The sequence below is a fragment of the Chanos chanos genome, chromosome 12 (genome assembly GCF_902362185.1).
Source record: "Chanos chanos chromosome 12, fChaCha1.1, whole genome shotgun sequence".
In the NCBI taxonomy this organism is placed as follows: Eukaryota; Metazoa; Chordata; class Actinopteri; order Gonorynchiformes; family Chanidae; genus Chanos; species Chanos chanos.
The window spans coordinates 110879-138039 of NC_044506.1; the positions used below are offsets into that span (position 1 = coordinate 110879).

General features: G+C 42.4%; 1 protein-coding gene across 1 annotated transcript in view; it reads left to right on the forward strand.

Annotated features, from left to right (window-relative positions):
- Positions 1 to 9792, forward strand: part of syngap1a (synaptic Ras GTPase activating protein 1a) — a 65706-nt gene extending 55914 nt beyond the window's left edge. Inside the window, 7 exon segments of the mRNA XM_030789229.1 lie at positions 2471 to 2627; positions 2670 to 3046; positions 3369 to 3854; positions 4039 to 4212; positions 4836 to 5047; positions 7680 to 7752; positions 9379 to 9792. Of these exon segments, the coding sequence (XP_030645089.1) occupies positions 2471 to 2627; positions 2670 to 3046; positions 3369 to 3854; positions 4039 to 4212; positions 4836 to 5047; positions 7680 to 7752; positions 9379 to 9792 (1893 nt within the window).
- Positions 9793 to 27161: the final 17369 nt, after the last annotated feature.

Consider the following 27161-nt stretch of genomic DNA (forward strand, 5'->3'; position numbering starts at 1 on the left):
TCTGGCCAAGAAGGGGTCTCCTCTCTCTGTGGTCCTCCTCAAGATTTCTCCCATTTTCCTATTTCCCTTTTGGGTTTTTGGGGAGTTTTTTCTTGCCCACCATGAGGATTAAGTCAGGGGGTGCCGTCCTGTTTTGATTTTGACTGTTGTGGCCTGTAAAGCCCTTTGAGACTGTAAACAGTGATATTGGGCTCTAAATAAACTTGAAACTTGAAGCAATTCAGCGTTGCCAGATATACGATACCTATTTTATTTGTACAATAATTTTGCCCTCTGTACAATGCACGATCAATAATGCCAAAAGTCTCATAATGTACGATAATTTTAGCATTTTGTGACCCTTAGTATTAGTAGTTGTAATCAGTCTAGGCCATCTCATTTTAATTCATTTCCCGACACAGGATAGTAAAATATGGATCCTATGTCTATGTTTATGCATCTCCTTTCACACGACATCTTTCCACCCAATCATGCAAAGAAACTGAGTCATAGATTAGACTGGATTAGATTAGAATTGCTGTGATCACACACACACAGTGTGAGCAGTGAGTAGTGAATTAAACCGCTGCATTTAACTCATCCTATACACACTGGTAGTGAGCACACACACACACACACACACACACACCAGGAGCAGGAGCAGTGGGCAGCACGCTAGTGCCCGGGGGGCAGTTGGGGGTTACGTTCCTTTCCCAAGGGGGCTTCAGCCATGGATGTTTCGGGAGGGGAATATGCTGTTCACCCACTCCCCCCCCGTCCACATTTTTCCTGCCGGTCCCACAGACTGCCCGATTCTCTAACCCTTCGGCCATGGCTGCCCCCAATGAAATTTGTATGACATCTGATGTGTAGTGTTTTGTAATTGCATGAGAACTTTAGTCAGACATTGTTTCATTCTAGAGGATACAGACAGACTAGACTTATAGCCACTTGTAGATTTTTGCCCACCTAGAATTTTTACATTTGAGATACAATTTCTGTTCAATGCAATGATTCAAAGAATGGAAGATGCATGTAAATAATATTAAATATGATGTGCTGGACATAAATGAAGCTTTTGTTATCGGCTAATAATAAATATTCATGTTTAAGGAGCCCACACCCTTGATTTATTGGTGATGATGCATTCAAATTGGAGTTTGATTGGCTAATTCATGACTCCTTGGCTGATCTCATGTAAATGTCATAATCTGACATTCACATGGGGTCAGCTCAGCGAAGGAATTAAACACTATGCAATTTATTATACACTATAATACAATTTCTTTACCGTCGTATTAACTTGCGCACCCTGAAATTCATCTATGCTATATAGCCTTTTTAGTGTGCCACCCCAAGATTGTCAGAGATTTTCTGAAGCCACTCTGAGATTCAGGGAGCACATTTTCTGAGATGTTTTCCAGCAGTTGATGCAACGACACTTTGGCCACTACTTTCCTCATAACAGAGGGAAAGCAGATGCCTGGATTATTGCCACTATCTGGCTTTTCACCAATTGATGTAAATGACCACAAGTGGTATTTTTCTGTTCCTGGGAGGCAGTCTGACAGCCAAATGTGTGTGATGAGGTGATGTAGGCACCGTGTGAGAAGGTATCCACTATGCTTCAGGATCTCAGCTTGGTCCCATTAAGTTCTGCACCTTTATATCTAGTTCTGTTTGTTTGTCCTTGTGGAGATCTCCATCAGTCTGACGGAGTGTTTGGCTGTACCATGGGCCACACAGGGTATTGACATGAGTAGTAAATCCTTGCATGTCATTTGGGTCTGCTACAATCTGGACTGTATTTGCCTTTTGAACCTGCTAGTTGTCCTCTAGCGCACGGTGTAGATAGAGTTGATAGAATATTAGTAGATAAAGTAGATAGAGTTGGTGGCTTTACTGCCCTAGCCATTGGCCATCGTCAGAGTTTACCCAAAAGGCAGTTGGATTAGGGTTCTGGAATTGCTGAGAACCACAGCGTCTCCAAAATCCTCCTGATTTGAGCACGCACAAAGCTGCTCACATGCTCACGTGCATTCTTATTAATGTGCTAGTCTGAATGCCTCTGCTCCTCATGCTGCTGCAGGCATAGGAAAAAGGAAACCAAGTGCATGAATTTCGTCTGCCAGTAAAAAGTTTCTCCCTGTTCAAGACTCCAGTTATGTCTCTACATGTTAGCTCATGGCTACTGGTGTTCTGTAAAACACACACACCTACCCACACACACACACACTCACACTCCATCGGTTCACCCATTCAGCAGTTTCAGCTTTATCTACGGCACTAGCAGCTTAAAATTCACCGTGTGTTTGCATTACAGGTGTGCAGTTTAGTTAAGAGAGTGTGTTCATATTGTGTTAGTTTTGACAGGTCCTAAGACAGGTTAAAACTATGTTTTTAGTTTGTGTGTTTCAGTTCCTCATTGTCAATAAGTATGTGTGTTTCCGGTGTGTCTGTGTGTGTGTGTGTGTGTGTGTGTGTGTTGCAGGTCCTCAGTGTCAATAAGAGTGTGTCCATGATGGATCTTCAGGACTCACGCATTAACAGTATCTCTAACCTGCACTCAGACATGATGAACTCATCCCAGGCTTCCATTGCTGGGCTGGGTAGTTTTGGTGCCCTGGGCGGGCCCTTGCGTGTGGGGGGCCGCGTTTCTGCAGGATCAGGGGGCTCCAGTATGTCAGGAGGGCTCAGACTGGGGCACTCAGGAGCTTTGACCACTGATTCGCTGTCTCAGCAGCAACAACAGCAGGCGGCTGCCATGCATGTTCCCCTGTCCTTCCAGAACCCTTTGTTCCATCTGGCATCTGATGGCCCACAGTACCACGCCCAAACCACAGCTCAGGCCCCACCCCCTCCTCTCTTATTGGCACCTGAGCCTGAGAATGGGTTTGTCCCAGCTTTCGGTCACAGTGGTTTTTCCCGCAGTGAGGATCTGTCTGCATTAAGGTCCCAGAGCAGTTTGGTCCAGCCCAGCATTGTCCACTCACACAGTTACAGTGACGACTTCACACGCCACCATCAGGCTGACTACGCCAGGCGGCAGCTCTCGCTGCAGGTGCAGGTATGCAAAATTACACCCATGACAACACAGAAAACAGGTATTTATTGTGCTTTTAATATGCAATTAATATACAGTAAAAATGACACATGTAAACCCTCAGAATGAGTAATGTACAGTCAAAATGCCACAGTAAATGTCTAACAAATATACAGTCAAATGCCACAGTAATTATATGTTGAGTGAATAAGCATGGGTATGTTATGAATGCGCTATAAAGACCCACACATATAGCAGTTAATAAGCTAAATCTGAAGCTAACCTCTCTCTCTCTCTCTCTCTCTCTCTCTCTGTCTCACTCTGCCTTTTTCCTTCTTTCTCCCAGGAAAATCTTCAGCAGCAGGTATTGATGGGAATGGCTCCTCAGACTTCCACCGGCACAGGTACACCTGCCTCACTGGCCACGCCCCCCACCACAATCCACCCTGCCCGTCAGGCCTCCATGGCCCAACCCCCTTCTCAGCGCATGAAACCTCAGCCCTCTCACCAGCTGTCCGTCAGCTCGGCAGCTAACTCCACCCCACCTAAGGCCCGCCCACAGAGCGGAAATCTCCTTCAATCTCCAGAGTCTAGTTTTGGAACTAGGCAGTCACCACGACAGCAGCTGTCCGTCAAAGACAGTCCAGCTCCTGGGCTGCCACATCAGACCAGCACAGTTACTGACAGCCAGCCACCACAGGGGGGCACTGCTGAGAACACAGAGAACAGCCAGAGCAATGCACCAGCCAAACCAGCACAGCAACAACAACAACAACAACAACAGCAACAACAGCAACAACAACATTTACTTAAGCCCACCGTCAACAAACAGGTCACCAAACTTCCCTTACTATCTCATATCAGTAATAATATAATTTAAGTTCAGAAATATATTTATGTATCATATACATTCCTACTCTGAGCCATATGTACAGTTAGTGTGGTACAGTGTTTATGCTGCAGCTGTCACCTGTTTTTTTAGTTTTCCAGTTTCATTTTTGTTTGATTTGTTGCAGGGCACAAAGTCGCCTTCCACTCTGAACCCACCAACCCCTGCGTCAGAGCGCACTGTGGCTTGGGTTTCCAACATGCCTCATCTCTCTGCCGACATCGAGAGTCTACGTGTAGACCGAGAAGAGTTCAAACTGAAGGAGCACTCTAAAAGCATGGATGAGTCCCGGCTGGACAGGGTTTGCACATTGAACATATTCCACAATATACAACATACCAAATAGACTGGTAAAATTGGTCCACACACACACACACACTCTACATAATACACATGCGTGCAAATACACATGCACTGCATGTTACACAACACGCGCACACACACACACTACACATGCTACACAGTGTATACACTACATACTATTGTGACCCACACACTGATCATATTACAGATTTTCTTCAGGATAAATAGGACTAAGTAAAAAGAGACACCATATTACATAATTAACCACAAGATCAAGCAACAAGATCAATAGACCAAATAGTCCCCCAGACAATAAATAAAGTTTTTTTTTCAAATTGGCTCCTAAATTACCCTTGAACTTGCATCTGACTTTCTGTGTGCTGTTTCCTGTGGTTTTGGACATTTATACAGGGACAATTTATCTATAATTTATAGATACTAGACATCTATCATTTCATTTTAATGCATATTGGAAAGAGGAAGAGTGGTCATTGCATTCTAGATTAAAATTCATGGAAAAATGATGGGACAGTACAGTAGAAAATATATATGTCAGATTTATAATATGGCTGGGTATGAACTGATCAACATTTGTTTTTTTCTGTGCCTGTTTGAGTATAGGTGAGAGAGTATGAGGAGGAGATCCAGTCCCTTAAAGAGCGTTTGATGTTGTCCCATCGTAAACTAGAGGAGTATGAACGGAGACTGCAGTCCCAGGAGCAGCAGACCAGTAAGATCCTGCAGCAGTACCAGAGTAGACTGGATGACAGTGAGAGGCGACTACGGCAGCAGCAGATGGAGAAAGACTCACAGATCAAAGGCATCATTAACAGGTAAGTACTGCACAAAAAAATCATAGTTTAAGCATCTTAGGGAATTTGAGTGAGTATAGTAGTCAGTGTGACTCAGTACAAGTTGAGTCAGTGTGACTCAGTGCAAGTGAGTCAGTGTGAGTCAGTGTAAGCTGAGTCAGTGTGAGTCAGTGTGACTCAGGGTAAGCTGAGTCAGTGTGAGTCACTGTAAGCTGAGTCAGTGTGAGTCAGTGTAAGTTGAGTCAGTGTGAGTCACTGTAAGCTGAGTCAGTGTGAGTCAGTGTAAGCAGAGTCAGTGTAAACTGAGTCAGTGTGACTCAGGGTAAGCTGAGTCAGTGTGAGTCACTGTAAGCTGAGTCAGTGTGACTCGGGTTAAGTTGAGTCAGTGTGAGTCAGTGTAATCTGAGTCAGTGTGAGTCAGTGTAAGCTGAGTCAGTGTGAGTCAATGTAAGCTGAGTCAGTGTGACTCGGGTTAAATTGAGTCAGTGTGAGTCAGTGTAAGCTGAGTCAGTGTGAGTCAATGTAAGCTGAGTCAGTGTGACTCGGGTTAAGTTGAGTCAGTGTGAGTCAGTGTAAGTTGAGTCAGCGTGACTCAGTGTAAGTTGAGTCAGTGTGACTCAGTGTACGCTGAGTCAGCGTGAGTCAGTGTAATCTGAGTCAGTGTGAGTCAGTGTAAGCTGAGTCAGTGTGAGTCAATGTAAGCTGAGTCAGTGTGACTCGGGTTAAGTTGAGTCAGTGTGAGTCAGTGTAAGTTGAGTCAGTGTGAGTCAGTGTAAGCTGAGTCAGTGTGACTCAGGGTAAGTTGAGTCAGTGTGAGTCAGTGTAAGTTGAGTCAGTGTGAGTGTTTAAAGTTAACATTAAAGAATGCATTAAAGTTAGTCTGACAGACAGTGCGTTATACAACAGTGTGTCCAAAGCGAATGTAAGTTTGAGGTATTGTGGGTGAGTATGTGTACATTAAAGTGGATGTGGGTGTCAGTGAAACCAAAGCAAGCGTAAATTAGATTGAGTTAGTGTGTATGCTAGGGCTGGACCCGAATATTTGACTATTCAGATATTCGTTCGTTGGGTAGGTATTTGGTTTTCGATTTTGGGATTCGGATAAAGGTGAACTGCAAATTATATTTTGTCAGCACATTCTTGTACTATATTTATACTTTTATAATTGCGTTGTTAAAATGGGGAAATACATAGCATCTCAGTTTGGGTGCCTGACATCCCTCTCACTCACAGCAGTGAACATCCCGCCTCAGTTCACCTTGGCAAATGAAAGGAAGACAAAAGCTATGTCCACACTAAACTGGATAAATCTGAAAATGCAGATTTTTAGGTAAAAACGCTTCTCCGTATACACTATTGTTTTCGTACCGTTTTCCAAATGTTCTATGTCCACACCAAAACGCTGAAACGCCGTAGTGTTTGTAGTTACACCATTACGAAGTTGTCCCACCAACTACTTGTTCGGCCAGGTTGCGTCCAAAATCGCCAAAATCGCCACTCAGTTGCGGTTGTATTCCGTCTCTTATGCATATTACAGTTTGGTGATCTGTAACTGTAGTTAGATTAGCAAATTTGGTAGACAGAGCAGCACCGACTGCATTTCGCCATGTTTGTTTTGGTGTCTCGAGCTAAACTTTCAACAGTGTGATGGCAACCATATGTCATAATTTCTGAAACTTTCCGTTTCACTGTCCACATTACAACGCACACCCAGTGTTTTAAAATTAATGCACCTCAGAGAGCGTGTTCGAAAAGCGGTGGAAAACACTGGAGAAATGTCTGGCTGAGTCCTCCCCGAGTCATGGTCTGTGCCCCCCTCCCCCTCCCCCGGATATTCCAATATTCTAATATTCGATATTCACTGTTGATTACTAACGAAGCTCTAGAGCCAAAAGACTGGTATTCGGGACAGCCCTAGTGTCTGCTCATGTTAGAGTGAGATGAGTATTAGACAGTTAGACAGAGGGAGTCAGAGTTAATCCAGACTGAGAATGAGTGAGTCTAAATAAATCAGTGAGTCTAAATAAATCAGAGTAACTCTATGACCCTGAGGCAGTGAGTACAGAGTGAGTGATAATGAGTCTCTGTAATTCAGAATGAGTCAGAGACAGAGTGAGCCCAGAATGAGTCTTAGGGAGTGAGTGTACATCACAGTAAGTCAGTTTGACAGTCAAGTCAAAGTGAATCTGTCTCTCACTCATTTTACAGTTATCTCAGTGAGTCTAAATAATCACTTTACAGAGAGACTGTGATGTCAGAAAAACATCTGTGTGACACTGTATCAAAATGAGATGGTTTGAGTCTTAATGAGTCAGACAGAGGTGATGTTAATCTGTATGAGTCTGAGTGAGTCAGACAGAGGTGATGTTAATCTGTATGAGTCTGAGTGAGTCAGACAGAGGTGATGTTAATCTGTGTGAGTCTGAGTGAGTCAGACAGAGGTGATGTTAATCTGCGTGAATCTGTGTGAGTCAGACAGAGGTGTTGTTAATCTGTGTGAGTCTGTGTGAGTCAGACAGAGGTGATGTGAGTCTGTGTGAGTCTGAGTGAGTCAGAGTGAGATGATGTTAATCTGTGTGAGTCTGAGAGAGTCACACTGAGGTAATGAGAGTCAGAGTGAGTCTGTGAGGGCTTGGTTATGGTTTTGTTCCAGGCTCATGGCTGTGGAGGACGAGTTAAGGGGAACTGGTATTCCTGATATCAAGTCCCGGATCTTCCCGGAGCAGGTCAGACCAAATATTTACCCTCATTGTCCAGGTCAGACCAAATATTTACCCTCATTGTCCAGGTCAGACCAAATATTCACCCTCATTGTCCAGGTCAGACCAAATAATAATCCTCATTGTCCAGGTCAAAGCTTAACTTCCCCAAATTTGGTCAGATATCATTGACTGATCTGAGCAGCCTGAGATAGTTAAGGTGTTTTTGATTAGAATAAATAGGGCATCCAAATCCACAGTATCCAAAGTAGCGAAGTATCTTGTAGTGAAACAAACCAGTAACCTTCCAAAGTATTTCTCACACTAGTCACTATATAGCTCATTCATAAATCTCTGTTTGCAAGATGACAGTGTGTGAAGACACTGCAGTTGGCTGAACAAGCTTCTTCTCGCTATTCTCTACACATATCCACATATCCACATATCCTCATATCCACATATCCTCATATCCACATATCCACATATCCACATATCCTCATATCCACATATACACATATCCTCATATCCACATATCCACATATCCACATATACACATATCCACATATCCTCATATCCACATATCCACATATCCACATATACACATATCCACATATCCACATATACACATATCCACATATCCACATATCCTCATATCCACATATACACATATCCACATATACACATATCCACATATCCTCATATCCACATATACACATATCCACATATCCACATATCCTCATATACACACATACACATATCCACATATACACACATACACATATCCTCATATCCACATATCCACATATCCTCATATCCACATATCCTCATATCCACATATCCACATATCCACATATCCTCATATCCACATATCCAAATATACACATATACACATATCCACATATACACATATCCACATATCCACATATCCACATACGCACATACCCACATATACACATATCCACATATCCACATATACACATATCCACATAACCACATATACACATATCCACATATACACATATACACATGTGTACGTTTGGTCCAGTCAGCTGTCCCACTCCATCTGCCTGTCAATGTTTGCATTTCCTGTTCCACATAATACAATGTCCACTTCTGTGGAAGTGTGTTGTGTGTGGGTAAATCAGGTGTTATATCAGTGAGGTAGGTGTCAGGTGGTGGCTATATTGATGTAACTACATGCAGTGTCAGATGCATTGTTCAGACTGGTTATATCTGTCATGGCCTTGCTCCCTTTGAGTTTAGAGATATTAAAAATATTGGTTGTTAAATGTTTATAAAATATTTAATCTGACCGACGATATCTATAAAAGTCTGAACGCTGAATTTTGAGCTACGATACAGTGAGTAACTCACAATGAAATTAAACTACCTCAGTCTCTCGACTTCACAGATAGCTTGTCTTCAGTTGTAGATGTTATGGTGGGTTTCATTATCATACACAGCAGGCAGACATGTTCCCAGAAGGCTGACACTTTCCTTACAATCACCTTTCTCTTTTCTTTCTATGCTTCTTCCTCTCTCCTCTTATTTTTGAACAGTTTGCATTCCTCTGCTCTGTAATTCTTTCTCTCTTTTTTTCACTTTATTTTGTTCTTCAAAAACCCTCTCGCTATCTCTCCTTTCCCCTCACAGTGTTTCCTTGTGTGTCCTGGTACATTCCAGTGTTTACTCCTCTGTGCCTTTCTGAACACCACCTGTGTACCGCCCCCCTCCCACCTCACCTGCCTCTGCATCCTTTTTCCCTCCCTCCACTCCACTTTCCTGCCACCGTCACATTCCTCGCCTACACCCACACCATGTCTGATACTTAGAGGGGAGGGTGGGTTGGTCGTGCCCTCAGGTTCAGTGCTTTCCTCCCTGGACAGCACTTCAGCCAGCTCCCCTTTGAATGGAGCTCTGTCTCCCTTGCCTCCACGTCTGCACTACAGCCAGACCAGGGAGCTCCAGGGCAACCAGGGCACCAACACCACAGCAACAGGCTCCATGGCAACCTGCAGCACAGTGATAACATGTGCTCAGGGATTGACCAGAGGCAAAACAGGATAATGACCAGTCCCAGGGGATGTTTGGGCCAAGGCCATTCTGGCGAGAAAAGACAATAACTCATTTGCTCTGTTTGCCCTGTCAACTTATTTTTAAGAGATTTGGAGTCATCTTTAGATTTCTATCAGAATGTGCAGTGTACAGTAGATATCTCTGATTTTCAAACTTCATGAATAGAATTAACATTTCTCCTGGCTCCTAGGGTGTATGTGTGTGTGTGTGTGTGTGTGTGTGTTTGTGTGTGTATGTGTGTGTGTGTGTTTATGTGTGTGTGTGTGCGTGTGTGTGTGTGCGTGTGTGTGTTTATGTGTGTGTGTGTGTTTATGTGTGTGTGTGTGCGTGCGTGTGTGCGTGCGTGTGTGTGTGTGTGTGTGTGTGTGCGTGCGTGTGTGCGTGCGTGTGTGTGTGTGTGTGTGTGTGTGTTTATGTGTGTGTGTGTGTTTATGTGTGTGTGTGTGTGCGTGTGTGTGTGTGTGTGTGTGTGTTTATGTGTGTGTGTGTGTGTTTATGTGTGTGTTTATGTGTGTGTGTGTGTGTGTGTGTGTGTTTATGTGTGTGTGTGTGTGTGTGTGTGTGTGTTTATGTGTGTGTGTGTGTGCGTGTGTGTGTGTGTGTGTGTGTTTATGTGTGTGTGTGTGTGTGTGTTTATGTGTGTGTGTGTGTTTATGTGTGTGTGTGTGTGTGTGTGTTTATGTGTGTGTGTGTGTGTGTGTGTGTGTGTGTGTGTGTGTTTATGTGTGTGTGTGTGTGTGTGTGTGTTTATGTGTGTTTATGTGTGTGTGTGTGTGTGTGTTTATGTGTGTGTGTGTGTTTATGTGTGTGTGTGTGTGTGTGTGTGTGTGTTTATGTGTGTGTGTGTGTTTATGTGTGTGTGTGTGTGTGTGTTTATGTGTGTGTGTGTGTGTGTGTGTGTGTGTGTGTGTTTATGTGTGTGTGTGTGTGTGTGTGTGTTTTATGTGTGTGTGTGTGTGTTTATGTGTGTGTTTATGTGTGTGTGTGTTTATGTGTGTGTGTGTGTGTGTGTGTGTGTGTGTGTGTTGATGTGTGTGTGTGTGTGTGTGTGTGATGTGTGTGTGTGTGTGTGTGTGTTTATGTGTGTGTATGTGTGTGTGTGTGTGTTATGTGTGTGTGTGGTGTGTGTGTGTGTTTATGTGTGTTTATGTGTGTGTGTGCGTTTATGTGTGTTTATGTGTGTGTGTGTGTGTGTGTGTGTGTGTGTGTGTTTATGTGTGTTTATGTGTGTGTGTGTGTGTGTGTGTTTATGTGTGTGTGTGTGTGTGTGTTTATGTGTGTGTGTTTATGTGTGTTTATGTGTGTGTGTGTGTGTGTGTTTATGTGTGTGTGTGTGTGTGTGTGTTTATGTGTGTGTGTGTGTGTGTGTTTATGTGTGTGTGTGTGTGTGTGTTAAAGAGTGGGTCTGACACTGTTATTTACTGTAACCGTGTGGCTCAGGCTGCCACTGCTGCCCCAGCCACTCTGAACAAAAAAAACAGAAACAAAACCTCCCGGAGCCCAGACAGTCAGTCCGAGACTCGCAGGTTAACATAGGTTAGGAATGTTTGCGACTGCCAAGGCTTATTATCCGAGACTCGCAGGTTAACATAGGTTAGGAATGTTTGCGACTGCCAAGGCTTATTGTGAAGGGAGATAAAATGGCTCAGTGGAATGGGAGTTGCGTCCATAGAATGACAGTGTGTGAAGCAGCTTGTCCATATCACTGAACAGCACAGGTCCTTTGGAGGTGAGATACCTCACAGTCACTCTGGATTTTTAACTGAATTTAGACATTTTTGACACAGTGATTAACACCAGATGATTTGTAGTAGATATTTAATAAGCAGGCAGTGTAGTGTGGTAAGATAATATTGATGAACACTAACCCTAACCCTAACCCTAAACCTTCACACATATGACCGGCACTGTTTCTCAGGAGGGTTTTCAGGATGTATTTTCAAAATATCAACAAAAATTTCCCAGATATTAGCCAGAACCAGTTTATGACTTTAAATTAGAGTAAATTTTGGCTGGTTTATATTTGGCTTATATTTCTTTGGTCTTAGTATTTTCATGGAAACTGTAATTGGTTTTTGTAATTTATTTTACCTTCGTTTGGGTCAGTGGATCTTCATTGTTTGGTCATAGATTTCTCAGTCAGAGTGCTGGCCCATGACTTTAGTCTCTGTCATCTGGATGCTGCTCACACGATTTGCTCTTGGCTTCTGTAGAAGTATTTCATGGTGAATGAGCACTGTTAACTATTTATTATTTTTTGCACAGAGCACTCAAAAGGAGAGGCCATTTCACACCTTAAGTACATCACCATAAAAGTATTTGGATGAAAGCAACACACCTCTGTCAAATGCTGAACTGATTTTGAAATCACATAAAGCAAGCACATCCTTCAGCGAAACCCCCCCCCCCCCCCCCCCCCCACCTCACTGACACAGCTCGGGTTTTGCAGAATGAATGCATACCTTTGACTGAATAAAGGGGAAAAAGTGTTTTCAGGTTGTGCTAACCAGTACCTGGGGGGTCTTTCAGCTCCTACATCACTGAAATTTTCATCTCACCATTTTTTCATTCAGGGAAAATAAAGATAAATTTCATCGCAGTTGTTTTTTTCAGGGAGCTACTCATTAATGCCATCATTACATAATTGTCATGAAAAACAGGGTCATCAATGAATACGTAAATAATCATCAGTATTGTCACCAACAAAATTATCATTCTGTTAAATACAGGCCAGCACCCCCGTTTCTCATGGGGGTGGAGGAACATTCCGACCCAGTTTCTACAAGCTGATCTACAAGCTGATTTGAAAATCACTTAGTTGTTTGAAGACCATTTAGTTACATAAAAATCCTCTCTGGTTTGTGTGTGTGTGTTTGTGCGTGTGCATGCACGTGCGTGCGCATCAGGCCCTTTGAGTGACTTACTGCTGTAAAAGCTACTGTATGTTACAGGGTGTTCAGCTTTGATTTGATTAAATCTGACTTTACTGACTGACATTGGAAGTAAGACAGTCTGTCCAATAATTAACAGTGGTTATATTTGGACAGCACCTCATCACCCATCTGTCCCACTCTTTGTCTTCCCTTCAGCCAATCACACAAATATATGGTGGCCACACTGGAACATGATTTGTCAATGCAGCACCAGCCAAGCTCCAACTGGTCCAGCTGTTAATCCAGGAACTTCTTTAGTGATGGACTGACTCAGTAAGGAGACGTGAAGAGGCCACTGGAGTCCACATCGCAAATCACCAAACCTGCTGACCCATCATCACACACACACACACACACACACACACACACACACACACCTCAGTGTTACTGTAACTAAAAAGTCATATCCCTGACCAAAAGTAATATCTTGCTGTCATTCATAAATGCTTTCAAATTTTCCTTCTCTCTTTCTCTCTCTGGAATATTAAGCCAACCTGGAGACAATCAGCTTTTTGCATTGGAGTGCAATAGCATACCAGAGAACAGGTGTCTGAGTGCTTTTTCTGCCTTTTCCCCCCACCGTTTGAGAATGTTGTTGTTTACATTTGACATAGATGGCACAAAAAACAGAGAGAAACAGAGAGAGAGAGAGAGTGGGAGAGAGGGAGGGAGAGAGTGAGAAAGAGAGAGAGAGAAAGAGAGAGAGGGAGAGAGAGAGAGAAAGAGCAAGAGAGAGGGAGAGAAAGAGGGAGAGAGAAGGAGAGAGGGAGGGAGAGAGAGAGAGGAGAGAGAGAGAGAGAGAGAGAGAGAGAGAGAGGAGAGAGAGAGGGAGAGAAGAGAGAGAGAGAGAGAGGAGAGAGAGAGAGAGAGGAAGAGAGAGAGGGAGAGAGAGAGGGAGAGAGAGAGAGAGAGAGAGAGAGAGAGAGGGTTTGGACCTCTCTTCTCTTCTTGTCTCCTCTCATCTCCACTTTGTTCATCTCTCCACTGCCTAATGCTTTTTGCATTTAGATTCTGTCTCTTCCAGACTCAGTAAACTAAAATGTTAAATCTACCTTCATCCAATTGGAGAACTGATCATCCTTACTAGAGATTCAATGCTGGAAGAAGGGAATATGTGAACTTTTGAATATGTGTTGGACTAAATGAAAGTGTTATTGAATGTGTTCTGGACTATAAGAAGGTAAATTGCTATTTTTTGTTGTTTGGTGACTGTTTGTAGTGTTTTATGATGGACATTTTGTTATTAGAATTTTTTCAACCCAATAATGACTCTCAGATAGATTTTTTCTGTTTTCATTCTGTATCTCATTTGAATCGTTTTTGGAACTCTGAGCCAATCAGATCTCAGCTTACAGTGCAGAGACTCCCTCTGTCCATGCAGGTCAGCAGAGAGCAGATTCACTCCCGCCTTTTTATAAAATGTGCCTGCAGGAGCTTTTCCACTGAAGATGATTATATTTCAACAGGAGCCACAAGGACACACTCTCCTTCTCTCTGGCGCCTTCCCTCATCAGTGAATCAATGTGTGGAAGAATTGAAGCCATTCAGAACCATGACTGGATTTTGAGCAGAATCTGAGTTTACACTGAACTGCAGATGTATTTGGAACATTGAAACATGAAATGAGAGTTGATTTAATGTAGTGAATGAGTTAATGCGTGTATCTGTGGTATGTGGGACTGAGTTTATGCGTGTATCTGTTATGTGGGAATGCACAGAATAGTAATGAAGTCGATGTATCCATCTGAATAGTGTATACATATGAAATATGGCTGGTTTACTCTTGCTGTACATGAATGTGTGAATGTGTGAGTGAAAAATCATTTTCTGAAAACAAATTTCACGGCAGGGACTCCAGCACGAGGAGAGATGTGTGGTGAGAGAGAGAAACATAAGTCGAAATGCAGCTGCAGACACACACACATTCACACACACACATTCACACACACACACACCCCCACACATACACACACACACACACACACACATTCACACACATTCACACCACACACACACACACACATACACACACACACACACACACACACATTCACACGCACACACGCACACTCACACACAAACACACACACACCATCAGATATATGAAATTACTTGCAAGTCTCTCTCAATCTTGTTCGCATACAGTATACAGTAAACTTCAACAGGTTTATATTCGTCTGCAAAAACTCAGAGAGAGAACACAAACAGCTGTTCAGCACAATAAAAACCAATAAAAACATATACATGAAAACTCCTACATACACACACACAAACTATACAAACAGAAAACATATACATAAAAACCACATACGTACACACACAAACTATACACACAGAAAACATACATAAAAATGCATACATACCCACACAAAGCACATGCGTGCACACACAAACCACTCACATACACACAGAAGCTACATGCATACAGACACAAGCTAGATTTTAGTCCAACGCATACATGCACAAATAATATACAGACGCACTCTCTCTCTCTCTCTCTCTCTCTCTGTACTTTCACTCCTGCGTTCCCTTCTCTGAAAAACAAAATGGTCACCTTTGATCTTCAGTAGGCCTTTTATGTACATAGAATAGAAGACTTTGGATTATAAATAAATCTATTATTGGTATGTCATTAATTTAGGCAAATCCTGTTCCTTTTTAGTATTTTTCCGTGTGATGATTAGCTCCACAAACAGACCATTAGTTAGTTTCTCTAGTAGGTTTCCTGTCAGTTGCTTGATTTTTGTTGGTGGTATTATGCTTACTTGTGTTTTATTCAGATTTTGCTATTTATTGAAACACAATATTTGACATGTGCACCGTGCCTCATCATTTTGCCTGTGTTAGATCAAAAATATAATTTAAAACAGAAGAAAAAAAGGTTATGTAAAAAATGGAAAATAAGAGATGTGTCCTTCAGTGGTGAGGAGGAAGAGCTCTGAGAGAGAGAGTAAAACTTAATGTCAATTTAAAATAGAACTTTCCGGTAATTCTCACAGACACAATACTAGCAGACTACAAATGGAGTGTAATATTGAATTAATTCTGTAGGTCTGTATTTGTTCTTAAAAACATGGATGTTTCTAACAAACAGAGTTAATCCTGGTCCTTTTGGCAGTGGGACCTGACCCTTAAACTTAGCCATAGACTCCAACAAGCCATAATTCTCTGAGCCCTGTCCTTTTGACGCGTTTCTAGGAGAGTAGGAATGTATATATTTATATAGACACATAGAAGTAATTACAGAGTGAGAGATCTGATTTTCCAAAGTGAGACTGCCCTTATTTAGAGATGTTTTGAATGTTTAATATTATATAAAGACAATGGTTATATGATTATATTTGAATATTTAAATGACAATTATTGTAATTATAAACTATTTCATTTTATTGAATATTTGATTGCTTATTGGAAAATGTCTTTCTTTTTTGTGAATATGGAGAAGTTTACATTTTACTGCGGGGAAGTTCTGGAAACTGAAATAATTAAAATTAATAAATAAACATGCCTAACACAGAATGGTTGATTTCATTTGCATGCTTTTACCATAACAATATATAAGCATTATTTTTTATATAAATGTTATATATGAAACAATGATATATCTTTATATATAAATATTATATAATAATAATAATAATACGTTTATTTTAGAGCCCAATATCACTATTTATAGTCTCAAAGGGCTTTACATGTCTATATATATTATATTATATTATATAAGTTACAGCCCTGTTTCCCTGTCAGTAGTTAGTTTTCTTTATTCAGAAAGCTGGGGAGAGAAGGAGACATGTAACGCGGTTTATATTTGTCCATCCTCACATCCCCTTTTTGATGTCAACTTCACATAGTGCAGAGAGGTGGAAGTCCTTGTTTAACACTCAGTAGTTTTCACCCTATACCCAGTCTGTCATATACCCTAATCCTGTCCCCTGTGTGCAGTCTTTCATAAACGCAAGCCATGCAGGATACAGGAATGTTAGTAATATGGATCATGTTCCATACTAATTTAGATTATTGTTATGGTTTGTAGAAGAGGCTGGATGCATGTGCAGGTTTGTCTCAGTTTTATTCAAACGGGACATGAAATAACAAAGGAAAAATGTTGTTTTCAAAACATTCGGCTGTCATGTGGATGAGGTCTTAGGCTCGATGTTTAGTTCACTTTGCCTTTGTCCAGCCCTCTGATGTTGTAGTTTTGCTCTTCCTTGTTTCTGACCATTGCCTGTTTAAGGACCTTCACTTAGATTTCCATTGTACTCTGCTGGTGTTTGAACTTGTGCTTGTTTAACCATAAAACTGTTATTAAAGAACGTTGCTCACCATGGGCATCCAGTCTCCAGCCTTTTCATTACAGAAGACTTTGCCTGATAATGGATGCAGTGAGCAACCAACCACCTGGTTCGACTAATGGCGCAACAGTTTCACTTATGGTAGAGAACATCTGAAGATTATACAGGAAATTGTCTTGCTGTAGCAGCTTGCACTGGGTAGAATGAGACTACCCTCTGCCTCGTATTCTGCAGAGGTCTGTGGGTGGATGTCCACACTGAACTAGCATGTACAGATAACCAGCGATAAACTGTCCAAATGATTTAATGTTAAGGGAGAAAAGGAGTGAGCCAAGTTTGGAACCTTGTGGGACCCTGGTCTGGAAAGGGCAAGGGGAGGAGACCTATTCCCTCCAAGATACCTGATAAGAATGGTCAGACGGGTAGTATTCAAACTATGTGAGTGCAGATCCCTAGAAGCCCATCCCAGCAAGGAATGAGAGAAGAATCTGGTGGTTCACAGTGTGGAATGCTGCGAAGAGGTCAAGTAGTATGAGGACAGAGCTGAGTGACTTCACTCTGGCCAAGTGAAGCTCTTCTGTGACTGTGAGGAGGGCAGTCTCAGTGGAGTGACTAGCTCAGTGGAGTGACTAGCTTTGTTCATGCCCCAATTTACTTTCAATTGTAACTGCCCACGTGGTCGGCACCTATTGCACACCTGTCTGGCCAAGGAGGGGTCTCCTCTCTTTGTGGTCCTCCTCAAGATTTCTCCCATTTTCCCATTTCCCTCTTGGGTTTTTGGGGGAGTTTTTTTCTTGCCCGCCATGAGGATTAAGTCAGGGGGTGCCGTCATATTTTGATTTGACTGTTGTGGCCTGTAAAGCCCTTTGAGACTGTAAACAGTGATATTGGGCTCTAAATAAACTTGAACTTGAACTTGAACTTTGAATCCTGCCTGGTTCAGGTCCAGGATGTTATTCAAGATAGGGAGAGAGTTGGTTGAAGACTGCGCGTTTAAGGGTTTTAGAGAGAAATGGTAGAAGAGATACCAGATGGAGGGCTCTCCTGCCAATGCTTTTAAAACACCAATAGACTACCATAGACATGGATGCTGTTTGAAGCACACAGTTGACATGGAGGGATATGAGGAGGGATGCTGGGTACCTGCCTCTGATTTCTTGGATCCTAATTTCACTTAAGACTTTCATCACCATCATCCAGATTGTCTGTGCTCTCAGACCTTGAGGCTGTCCTTCAAAATGCTGCAGCATGACTGGTCATCATCAACCAAAGCTGGCACATGTCACACCCCTCCTCATCTCCCTCCACTGACTCCTTGTATCTGCCTCCATCAAGTTTAAGTCCATGCTGCTGGTTTTCAGATCAACCAGTGGAACTACTTGTCCATACACTGGGGCACTTATTAAGACCAATGTTTATCTCACCCACTATGGTCCATAACAGGACGGCACTTGGCAATTCCACAACCCCGCAGCAGAAAGTCACCAACTGGGTTCTTTGTATGCATAATTCCTTGAGGGTGGAACAAGTTGCCCAATTCCCAATCAGCTTCACCTCATTACCAGTGTTGCGCATTGAACTCATTATTCAATCATTTGTTTCACCTGTGCTCTATTCCATTTCAATTAGACTCAATGTGTATATACCTCAGTGGGGGCTGGTAAGCCTCATGTACAAACGTTGCGTAGGAACAAAAACAAAAACAAGAGTGAAAAGAACGTGAGAATGTGCGTTCCTCCACGCCAACTTCATGTCTGGCGTACGCACATTTCTAATTATTCAATGTCTGACTGAAAATAAAGAAGTCACTCCAAAGCCAAAGAACATATGCTGCAGCCTATTCATTGTAAATAGGAATGCCTATTTGACATCATTGCATCTTTACACGTAAGGTGCACTTAAACTTTTATCTGGTAGGCTGTGGAAAGGCTATTGCATAAAAGTAAATCTAGTAGTCTATAGGAAGGGTACCCAAATACATAGAATTTTTTTTCCCTTCATTGTGATCTTATATGCATTCAGTTTCCCTCACAATATTGCCGACAATACCCCTGTAAGAACAGTATCGCCCACAACAGAGGCAACTCTCCGCTCAAACAGTGTGAGTTTCTCGACTCCTGCACCTCCACGTCTTCTGCAGTGCTTAGTCCTCCACTTCACGTCCACCTCAATGCTGGACCACTTAGTAATTTCATTTACCGTGCGGTTCTCCGACCCTTCCACATTAACAGCCTCCGCCACACTTCCCCACTCCATTTTTTTTCTTTTATTATGAATGCCAGAGGACAGAGTGCCAAATAAAACGCTTTTTCTGGCCTCTGACAACAGCACCTCCACCTCGCACTCGCTGAAATTTCTTTTTTTTTTTTTTTTTTTTCTTTGTCTGACTTGCCAATTGCTTTCACCATTCTTCCTGAATTTGAAGAGAGGGGAGCCTAAGCCTATTCATAGCCATTAGCATATTACAAACAGTCTAAGTGAGGGAGGACAGAGGGTGGAGTGTGGTGCTCGTGCGTCTGCGCTCAATTTCACGTTGATTGCGATGCACAAAGAAAAGGTGCTAGGAATGTTGCTCTCCAGCTTCATGCGTATGCTGTGTCTTAGTATGAATTCCACACAGTTTGTACATGAGGCCCCTGGAAACAGAGGAGGAACAAACCTCCCCTTTAAATCTGTCATTAATTTCAACCTGTTCCAGTTTATCCGCCTTGATTAACAATAACACTAACAATTCGCAGAATAATTAATACCAGTCGCATAGTCGAGTAAATGATTATCAATGTCATTTTGTGACAGAGATACTGTTTTTTGCAAACTAGTTGAAGCCTGAGTGCTAAACTTCATTGTGCATTGCACTCAACACTTATGCATCGTGCAGATAAAAGATCCTGTTTTCTAACCTAAAAGTTTATTCTCAGAAACTGAGATTGATTTCAATAACTTTACTTCCATTTTTTTAAATTTGAATTTCGTAACACAAGAAAGCTACAATGTAAAACACACTGAGTGATTAGGTTTCCAGTACGTATTCATATAATTGCCATACTTGTTAAACAATTTCATGCTGTAGCTTTTGCTATAGCACACAAGCTTCAGACAATCCATGGTGTTCCGCGAGCATTTAAACAACAGAATCTTGCAAAACAGACAAGCACATTTGATATTAATGTTCCCTGACGTCAGGCAGAGAGCAAAAAGTACAATTATCCACAAATTACAAGAAGGTGTGGGTATAACAGTTGACAGGGGACCAACTCCAGGTCTTGTTGCCAGTGCCTTGGTCAAGGTCACTGACCGGAGTCTTACAAGTGCTAATCCTAGCATGCATGTCTTTGTGGTGGGAGGAAACCGGAGCACCCAGAGGAAACCCATGCAAACACAGGGAGAACATGCACACTCCATACAGAAAGGACCTTATCACCAAATCAAATTGGTAGCCTAATCATTTACTCTATTTAAACTATTTGTGTTAATTATTCTGTGAATCGTTAGTTTTATTGTTAATCAAGGCAGATAAACGGGAACAGGTTGAAATTAGTTATAGATTTAAAGGGGAGTGTGGGAGAGACTCCCCGGTCAGGGCCAGATGCGACCGAATCCCTTCTCCACACTAAGTGCTGTACTTCCTATACTAAGTTTTTCTTTAAAAAAATGAATTCTAAGTTTCAAAAAGCAGTCAAAGTCTTCAAGAGTCCGATGCAGTGTAAGTTTATTGCATTCAGTAGTAAGCAAAATACAACAAACTGAGTCAGGTCCCAGGGGGTGACTGAATCTAATACAGAAAATCATTCACTTGTATCTAAAATTTTATCAGCATGCTAAACCTATGTATCCAATAAGTGCATAACACGGTTGTATGGTAACACCCCTTACACCATCCGTTTTTGCATGGTCCAACCCATTCGCTTCCAGAAATTTCCCCAAATTTTCCCAGAATTTTATTATTCCATACATCACTGTTTCCGGCGTTTCCTTTTTTGGCTAAGTAAAAAATGATGATTCAGCCATGTCCTTAGTTTGCTTTGGATGCTCAACCATGTCCCCGATCTCACCTCAGATACTTTACCCTTAACACAGGTGTTAGCTATCAAGGGATGGGCTAGTCCATGCAAGGCGGACACTGAAGCCACTACGCCCCGGCCATTACTTATGCTTCCCTGTCACTATAACCTAGATTTCACCCTTTTCATATTGCCTTCATGTTTTGCTGATTTTGCATTTTCCTTTTTTGGTATACCGAGGCCCTCTTCCGTTGGCTTCAACATACAGAGGCCTTCTTCCATTTCAGAGGCCTTCTTCCATTTCTCCAACAGGAGGTTTGTTCCTCCTCTGTTTTCAGCTCACCAGCCCCCACTGATGTACACCAATTTCCCTCCCTGCCAGATATGAAGTCTCTCATTTTGTTACCTCTTGACCGGTGTATATCTGCTGTCTACCGAATTTTGCCCTGTTTCCACTTTGCCTTTGTCAAGCCCTCAGATTCCCAGATTCTCAGATCTCAGATTGGTGGCCAGTGCCTGAACAGACAGTTTTCCTGAACAGCCTGCCTCCCATTTCCTGTATGGGTGTACTATAGCGGTAAAACAGCAGCCTGAGAAAGGGTTACTTTTTTTGTTGGGCGCCAGACGCCCTCTGGGGAAAGTTGAGGAAAAGCCAGCAGGAAGAGTGAGGAGTCGGAGAAACAATCCACATGGGGAGTCCAACCACCACGAGTCCACAATCGTAATCCTGTTTAGTTTAGTGTAGGTATTCCAAGCCATATGAAAACGAACCTGCACGTACTGAATAACCGACTATTAAATGTAAACGGACAGTAAACGCCTTGTCGACTGGTGGGAAAAAAACGCGAGAATGCTGATTTCCCTCTCCATAGCAGGAATCAAGCCTTCCTATATTCTACGGTGGCCCACTCCAGTCAATGCGAATAGCCAATGACGTAACGGCAATCAAAAAAAAAAAATTGAGAAAGGAGTTTGGTGATGGAAAGTACGTTTATGGTAACAGGAAAGTGATAGGAAAGGAAAGTGTGATAGAAAATAGGAAGCAAGCTATTTAGCGGGAGGTTATTTAGTGTTTTATAAAAATGATGAGCAGGACACGGTGAAGGGTCCGTGTCGAATGCCACACTCCTCCCCTCATGGAAAAAAAAAATTCATGACTGAAAAAAAATTCATAACTGAGTTAAGGGAAACCCAGAAAATCCTCATCTGAAGATTCATCCAAGAAGATTTGTCTTAATCGTTGCTTTTGTAATACCTCCAGATCTTCAGCAGTGGGGTAACAAGGCTTGAGGTCTACCACATGAATGGTTCGTGGGTCTTCTCCAGTCTCCTCATGAGAAACAGTATAATTGACTGGCCCAAGTTTTCTTACAACTCGGTATGGACCAATCCAACAAGGAGCCAGTTTGGCTGTGAACTGTTCTGTGGCCTTAGACTGAGGATGGTTACGGATCCATACTCTGTCCTGAGGTTTGTAAGTGACATCCCTCCTAGTTTTATTATAGTTGCGTTGCTGATGGAGTCTGGCCTTGGCTCTGTTATCCTCAATCAATTTCATCATGTTTTACTGTTGATGCACTACGTCATACGCTGGAGACTCTGGAGGAGGAGTGGCGACTTGCAGAATTCTGTCAATGGGTCCAATTAGACACCTCTCAAGATGGGCTTCCGCAGGTGAGACACCAAGGGATTCCTGGACAGCACTGTTGAGAGCAAAACGAAACTCTGGTAGATACTGATTCCATTTGTTATGTTGGTCACCTACGTATGAAGCAATCATGGCTTTCAGTGTATGGTTTACCCGTTCAGTGTAATTAGTTTGAGGGTGGTATGCAGTGGTGAGCTTGGACATTACTCCCCAGGTGGAACAGAAACCCTGGAAAACAGATGACACAAACTGGGACCCACGATCAGACAGAATATACAGGGGAACCCCCCAACGTGTGAAGATGTCCCTACGAATAATCTGAGAAATTACAGAGGAGGTGACCTTTCGAAGAGGAAAAAGCTCCACCCAGGAAGAGTAGTAGTGTACCACAACTAAAAGATATTAATTTTTGGATGTGCTCTTAGGTAAAGGTCCAATTAAATCAATGCCAAGCATAACATTAGGTTGTTGAACCATGGTCTGTTGAATTTTTCCAGCAGGACTTCCAACATCCAGTTTGTACTGTGGGCAGATGTGGCATTCCTGTATGAACTTCTTCACCCGTTTCCACATCCCAGGCCAGTATACAGTTTCCCTCAGACATCGATAGGTCTTAAAAACTCCAAGATGTCCACTGACAAGGGAATCATGGTAGGCTTGGATGACTTCCTTGGTAAGACTGGACAGTACATAATCTGTAATGAACACTCTGAGGGTCGGTTCCAACAGTTCTCAGATAAACTTTGTCCTCCAGGATGCAGAATTTGTCACCGAACTTGCTTGTCTCTCCGTCCTCTGACAGGCTCTGGTGAATTTCCATAATACCGGGACCACTTTGCTGAGCCCTGCATACTTGAGCATCATCCAGGGGAAACATCAGATCAGGTGAATCAGGTTTACCCATTTTTGTGGTGTTTTTGGCAGGAGAAGAAGCCTGAAAGGTGTTACAAATGGGAGAACACTCAGTGGTTTCAGAAGTGCGGGACAAGGCATCAGGAACCGTGTTGAGTTTTCCTTTGCAATATTCCAGAAGGAAGCTGAATTTCTGTAGTCGCAAAGCCCAGCGGATCAATCGACTGTTTGTTTTATTGGAGGAGAGAACCCATTTCAGAGCTGCATGATCAGTGACAACAGTGAACAACTTGGTATCCAGGTAATACTGCCACTTCTCCAAAGCCCACACGACAGCTAAGTACTCACGCTCTGTAGTGGTGTAGTTTCTTTCAGCACTGTTAAGCGTTCGAGAAGTATAAGACAACACTTCCTCAGTGCCAACTCCGGTCTGCTGTGTGAGGACTGCCCCTAGGCCGGTATCACTGTAGACTACAAAGTGAAGGTGAAAGTTTGGATGACCCTGAACTGGTGGAGTAGAAATTTTTCAGGGCAACAAATGCATGTTGGCATGCCTCATTCCACGTAAACCTTGCTCCCTTTCTTTTTAGGGCATTGAAAGGTTCCGCCACCTTGGAAAAGCCTGGTACAAAACGGTGATACCACCCTGCCATGCCTAAAAAGCGTTGAACCTCTTTAAGAGAGGCTGGTGTGGGGAAATTCATTACGGCAGCAATCTTATCTGGATCCGGTTGTATACCCTGGGGGGTGACAATGTGTCCCAAAAACTTAATGGTGGTCTGACAGAAGCTACACTTTTTAAGATTCAGGGGGAGTCCAGCCATTTTCAGCTTGTCAAACACCCTCTGTAAGTCACTGAGGTGTTGCTGTGCAGAACTCGAATAAACAATAATATCATCAAGATAAACACGACATATCTAACCCCTCAGTTCTCCTAAAACCATCTAATTAAGCTGTTGGAACGTAGCAGGTGCATTTTTCAAACTGAACGGCATAACATTGAAGTGATAAAACCCTGTGGGAGTGACAAACATAGTCATTGGTTTACTAAGAGGATCCATGGCCACCTGCCAGTAGCCACTGTTAAGATCCAGGTTGGTAAAGATGGTAGCTCCTGCTAATGAATCAAGGATCTCCTGGATGGTAGGCAAGGGGTATGCATCATTTTCTGTGATAGCATTTAAATGTCTGTAATCCACACAGAATCGATGTCCTCCATCTTTCTTGGGTATTAGCACAACAGGAGAAGACCAACCAGAATTAGAGGTTTCGACAATACCTCGATCCAGCAGGTCATCGGGCTGTTCCAGAACAATGGCCTGTTTGGACGGTGAAAGACGGTAAGGACGTTGTTTAATTGGAACACTATGTTGAGTATATATAACATGCTTTAAAACAGAAGTTCTCCCGGGAGTAAGTGTGCAAACATCACCGTTGTCCTCCAGCATTGCTTGAAAACAGCCTTTCAATTCCCCTTCAAGCATGGCACTCTCAATTGCTCTTTGTATGTAAAAAGAAGCATTGGGTTCCACTGTGTCTAAGGTAAAAGGAGGAACAGCTGTCAGTAAAGCAGAAGTGTGTGACTTAAAACCAGATTTCTTCTTTTTTCTCCCCTGTTTTTTGAGTCAAGTTGAGACTGTTTTTGAAGAGTCCAGCCAGATATATCTGCCATACCAGGCTGGAAAGGATAAGGGAGAGAAGAAGCTGAAGGCAGGTAGTAAGTCTGATCTCGGACACAGAGTCTACCCAACCCAATGGATGGGTGGCTTCTCCATTGGCCAAGTACAACGGTCCTTCAACCCACGGTCTCAACTTCTCCTGTGGGCACACCATTTTTGTCCAGAGGGACTCTTGCATGAGGGTATAAGTAGCTCCCGTATCCACAATTGCTTTTCCTATCCATTGGCGGATAGACAGAGGAACCACATCTGGCTAAAGGGCTACTATAGTGCACTAAATATACCATTTGCGGATAATTTCGCAAGCTTCTGGAAAAGACGTGACTTCTTTGCACGGGATGTACGGCATTTAAATCGTGCCGGAACAAGATTATTAGCCAATAATATCGAACTTGCGCTTCAATCACACAAGGCTGTGAACAATTGACACACGGTGAGTCTGATGCCAATCAGCTGTGAACTCATATCACATGTAACACATCATTTCAATGCTACCAATTCTAATACAGCATTTAGTACCTTGCTCTTGACTCGGGCGAACACTGTTTCTACTGTCTCAAAGCACATATTCCCTATTAACTCTGCCCTACCTATACCTCTCTGCACAGATGCCTTGCCTTTATCTCTCGTTCCATCTATTACTACTGTGCATAGAAAACGTAGGCCTAGGCTTAATGCTGGTTCCAATCACGGTAACCCAACTAATGTCGTAGTAAAACCCTTGATCCATACAAAGTTGGACTTGAATATCGACATGGCACTTTTGAATGTAAGATCACTCACAAATAAGAGTTTTTTAATCAATGATTTTATCTCTGAGAGGAATGTGCGTTTTATGTTTCTTGTGGAAACATGGCTAAAGAATGATGGCGCTGCAACTCTTGTTGAAACTTGTCCTCCTAACTATAAGTTCTTTCAGTCAGTAAGGCAGGACAAAAGAGGGGGTGGTTTAGCTGTTATTTTCTCAAATCAGTTCAGTTGCACTGAAATTGATTTAGGTAAATTTTCATCTTTTGAATATCTGGCCGTTGTTCTTAAACCTGAATCAAATATGATTATTTTAACATTATACGGACCACTGTCGTGGAGTGACGTGATTCGTGGGTTGTTTAAACAAAAAAAAAAAATGACTGGCTCCGCCGCAATAGCACTTCAGTGCAATGGTGTTTTATTTACAGTGTTTTCCCAAACAGCCCAGCAACGCAAAATTCCGTGACAAAAAATCCCAAAAGTGCAAAAATATGTTTAAGTTTCAGAAAACAAAAGACAAAGCAAAAACAAACAGAATTCAAATTTACAGGTATATACAAACGCGATTTAATGTTCTCAATTCTCAATGGTCCTACCATGACCAAGTTCTGCCAACTACTCTCCCTCTCTAGGTACCCCGGGGCTCTTCTTCTACTCTAAGCCCCGCCCCTAGCTCATACCATACTTGGAGGCTTGACCACCAAATACATTTTTCCTCCTTTTTTTCCCCCTGTTATAATTTGAGGCATTTCTAAAAATCACCATTCAATTTTATACATCCCACGGTGATGATAAAAAGGTCATAATATTTAAAATAACCATTTCCACAATCCATTTCTTTAATATGTTTCATGTTCTAATACTCGGGCATGGTTTGCCCACCAGCTCGTGGCGCGAAAGAGCTACCCTACCAAGCTTTAAAACCGTCAGGGAAATCGTGACTTAGTTTGGCCTTTTGCAGCATCCATAGCCATAGCAACACGGAAGAACAGTGACGAACATAACGCGCCATTTACAAACAACGACAAACGAAGATCTTCAAAAACGACGAACAGATAAGACAATAACAAGGCTTTAAATGGATTTTTGTGTCTGTGTAGATTTGTTATGTAGGACCGGGATGAATTATGTTGTGGTTGTGATTGCGTGTATGCAAATGGAACATATTTAGCCACTAATTCTGTGCGTGCACTCACAGAAGCGTC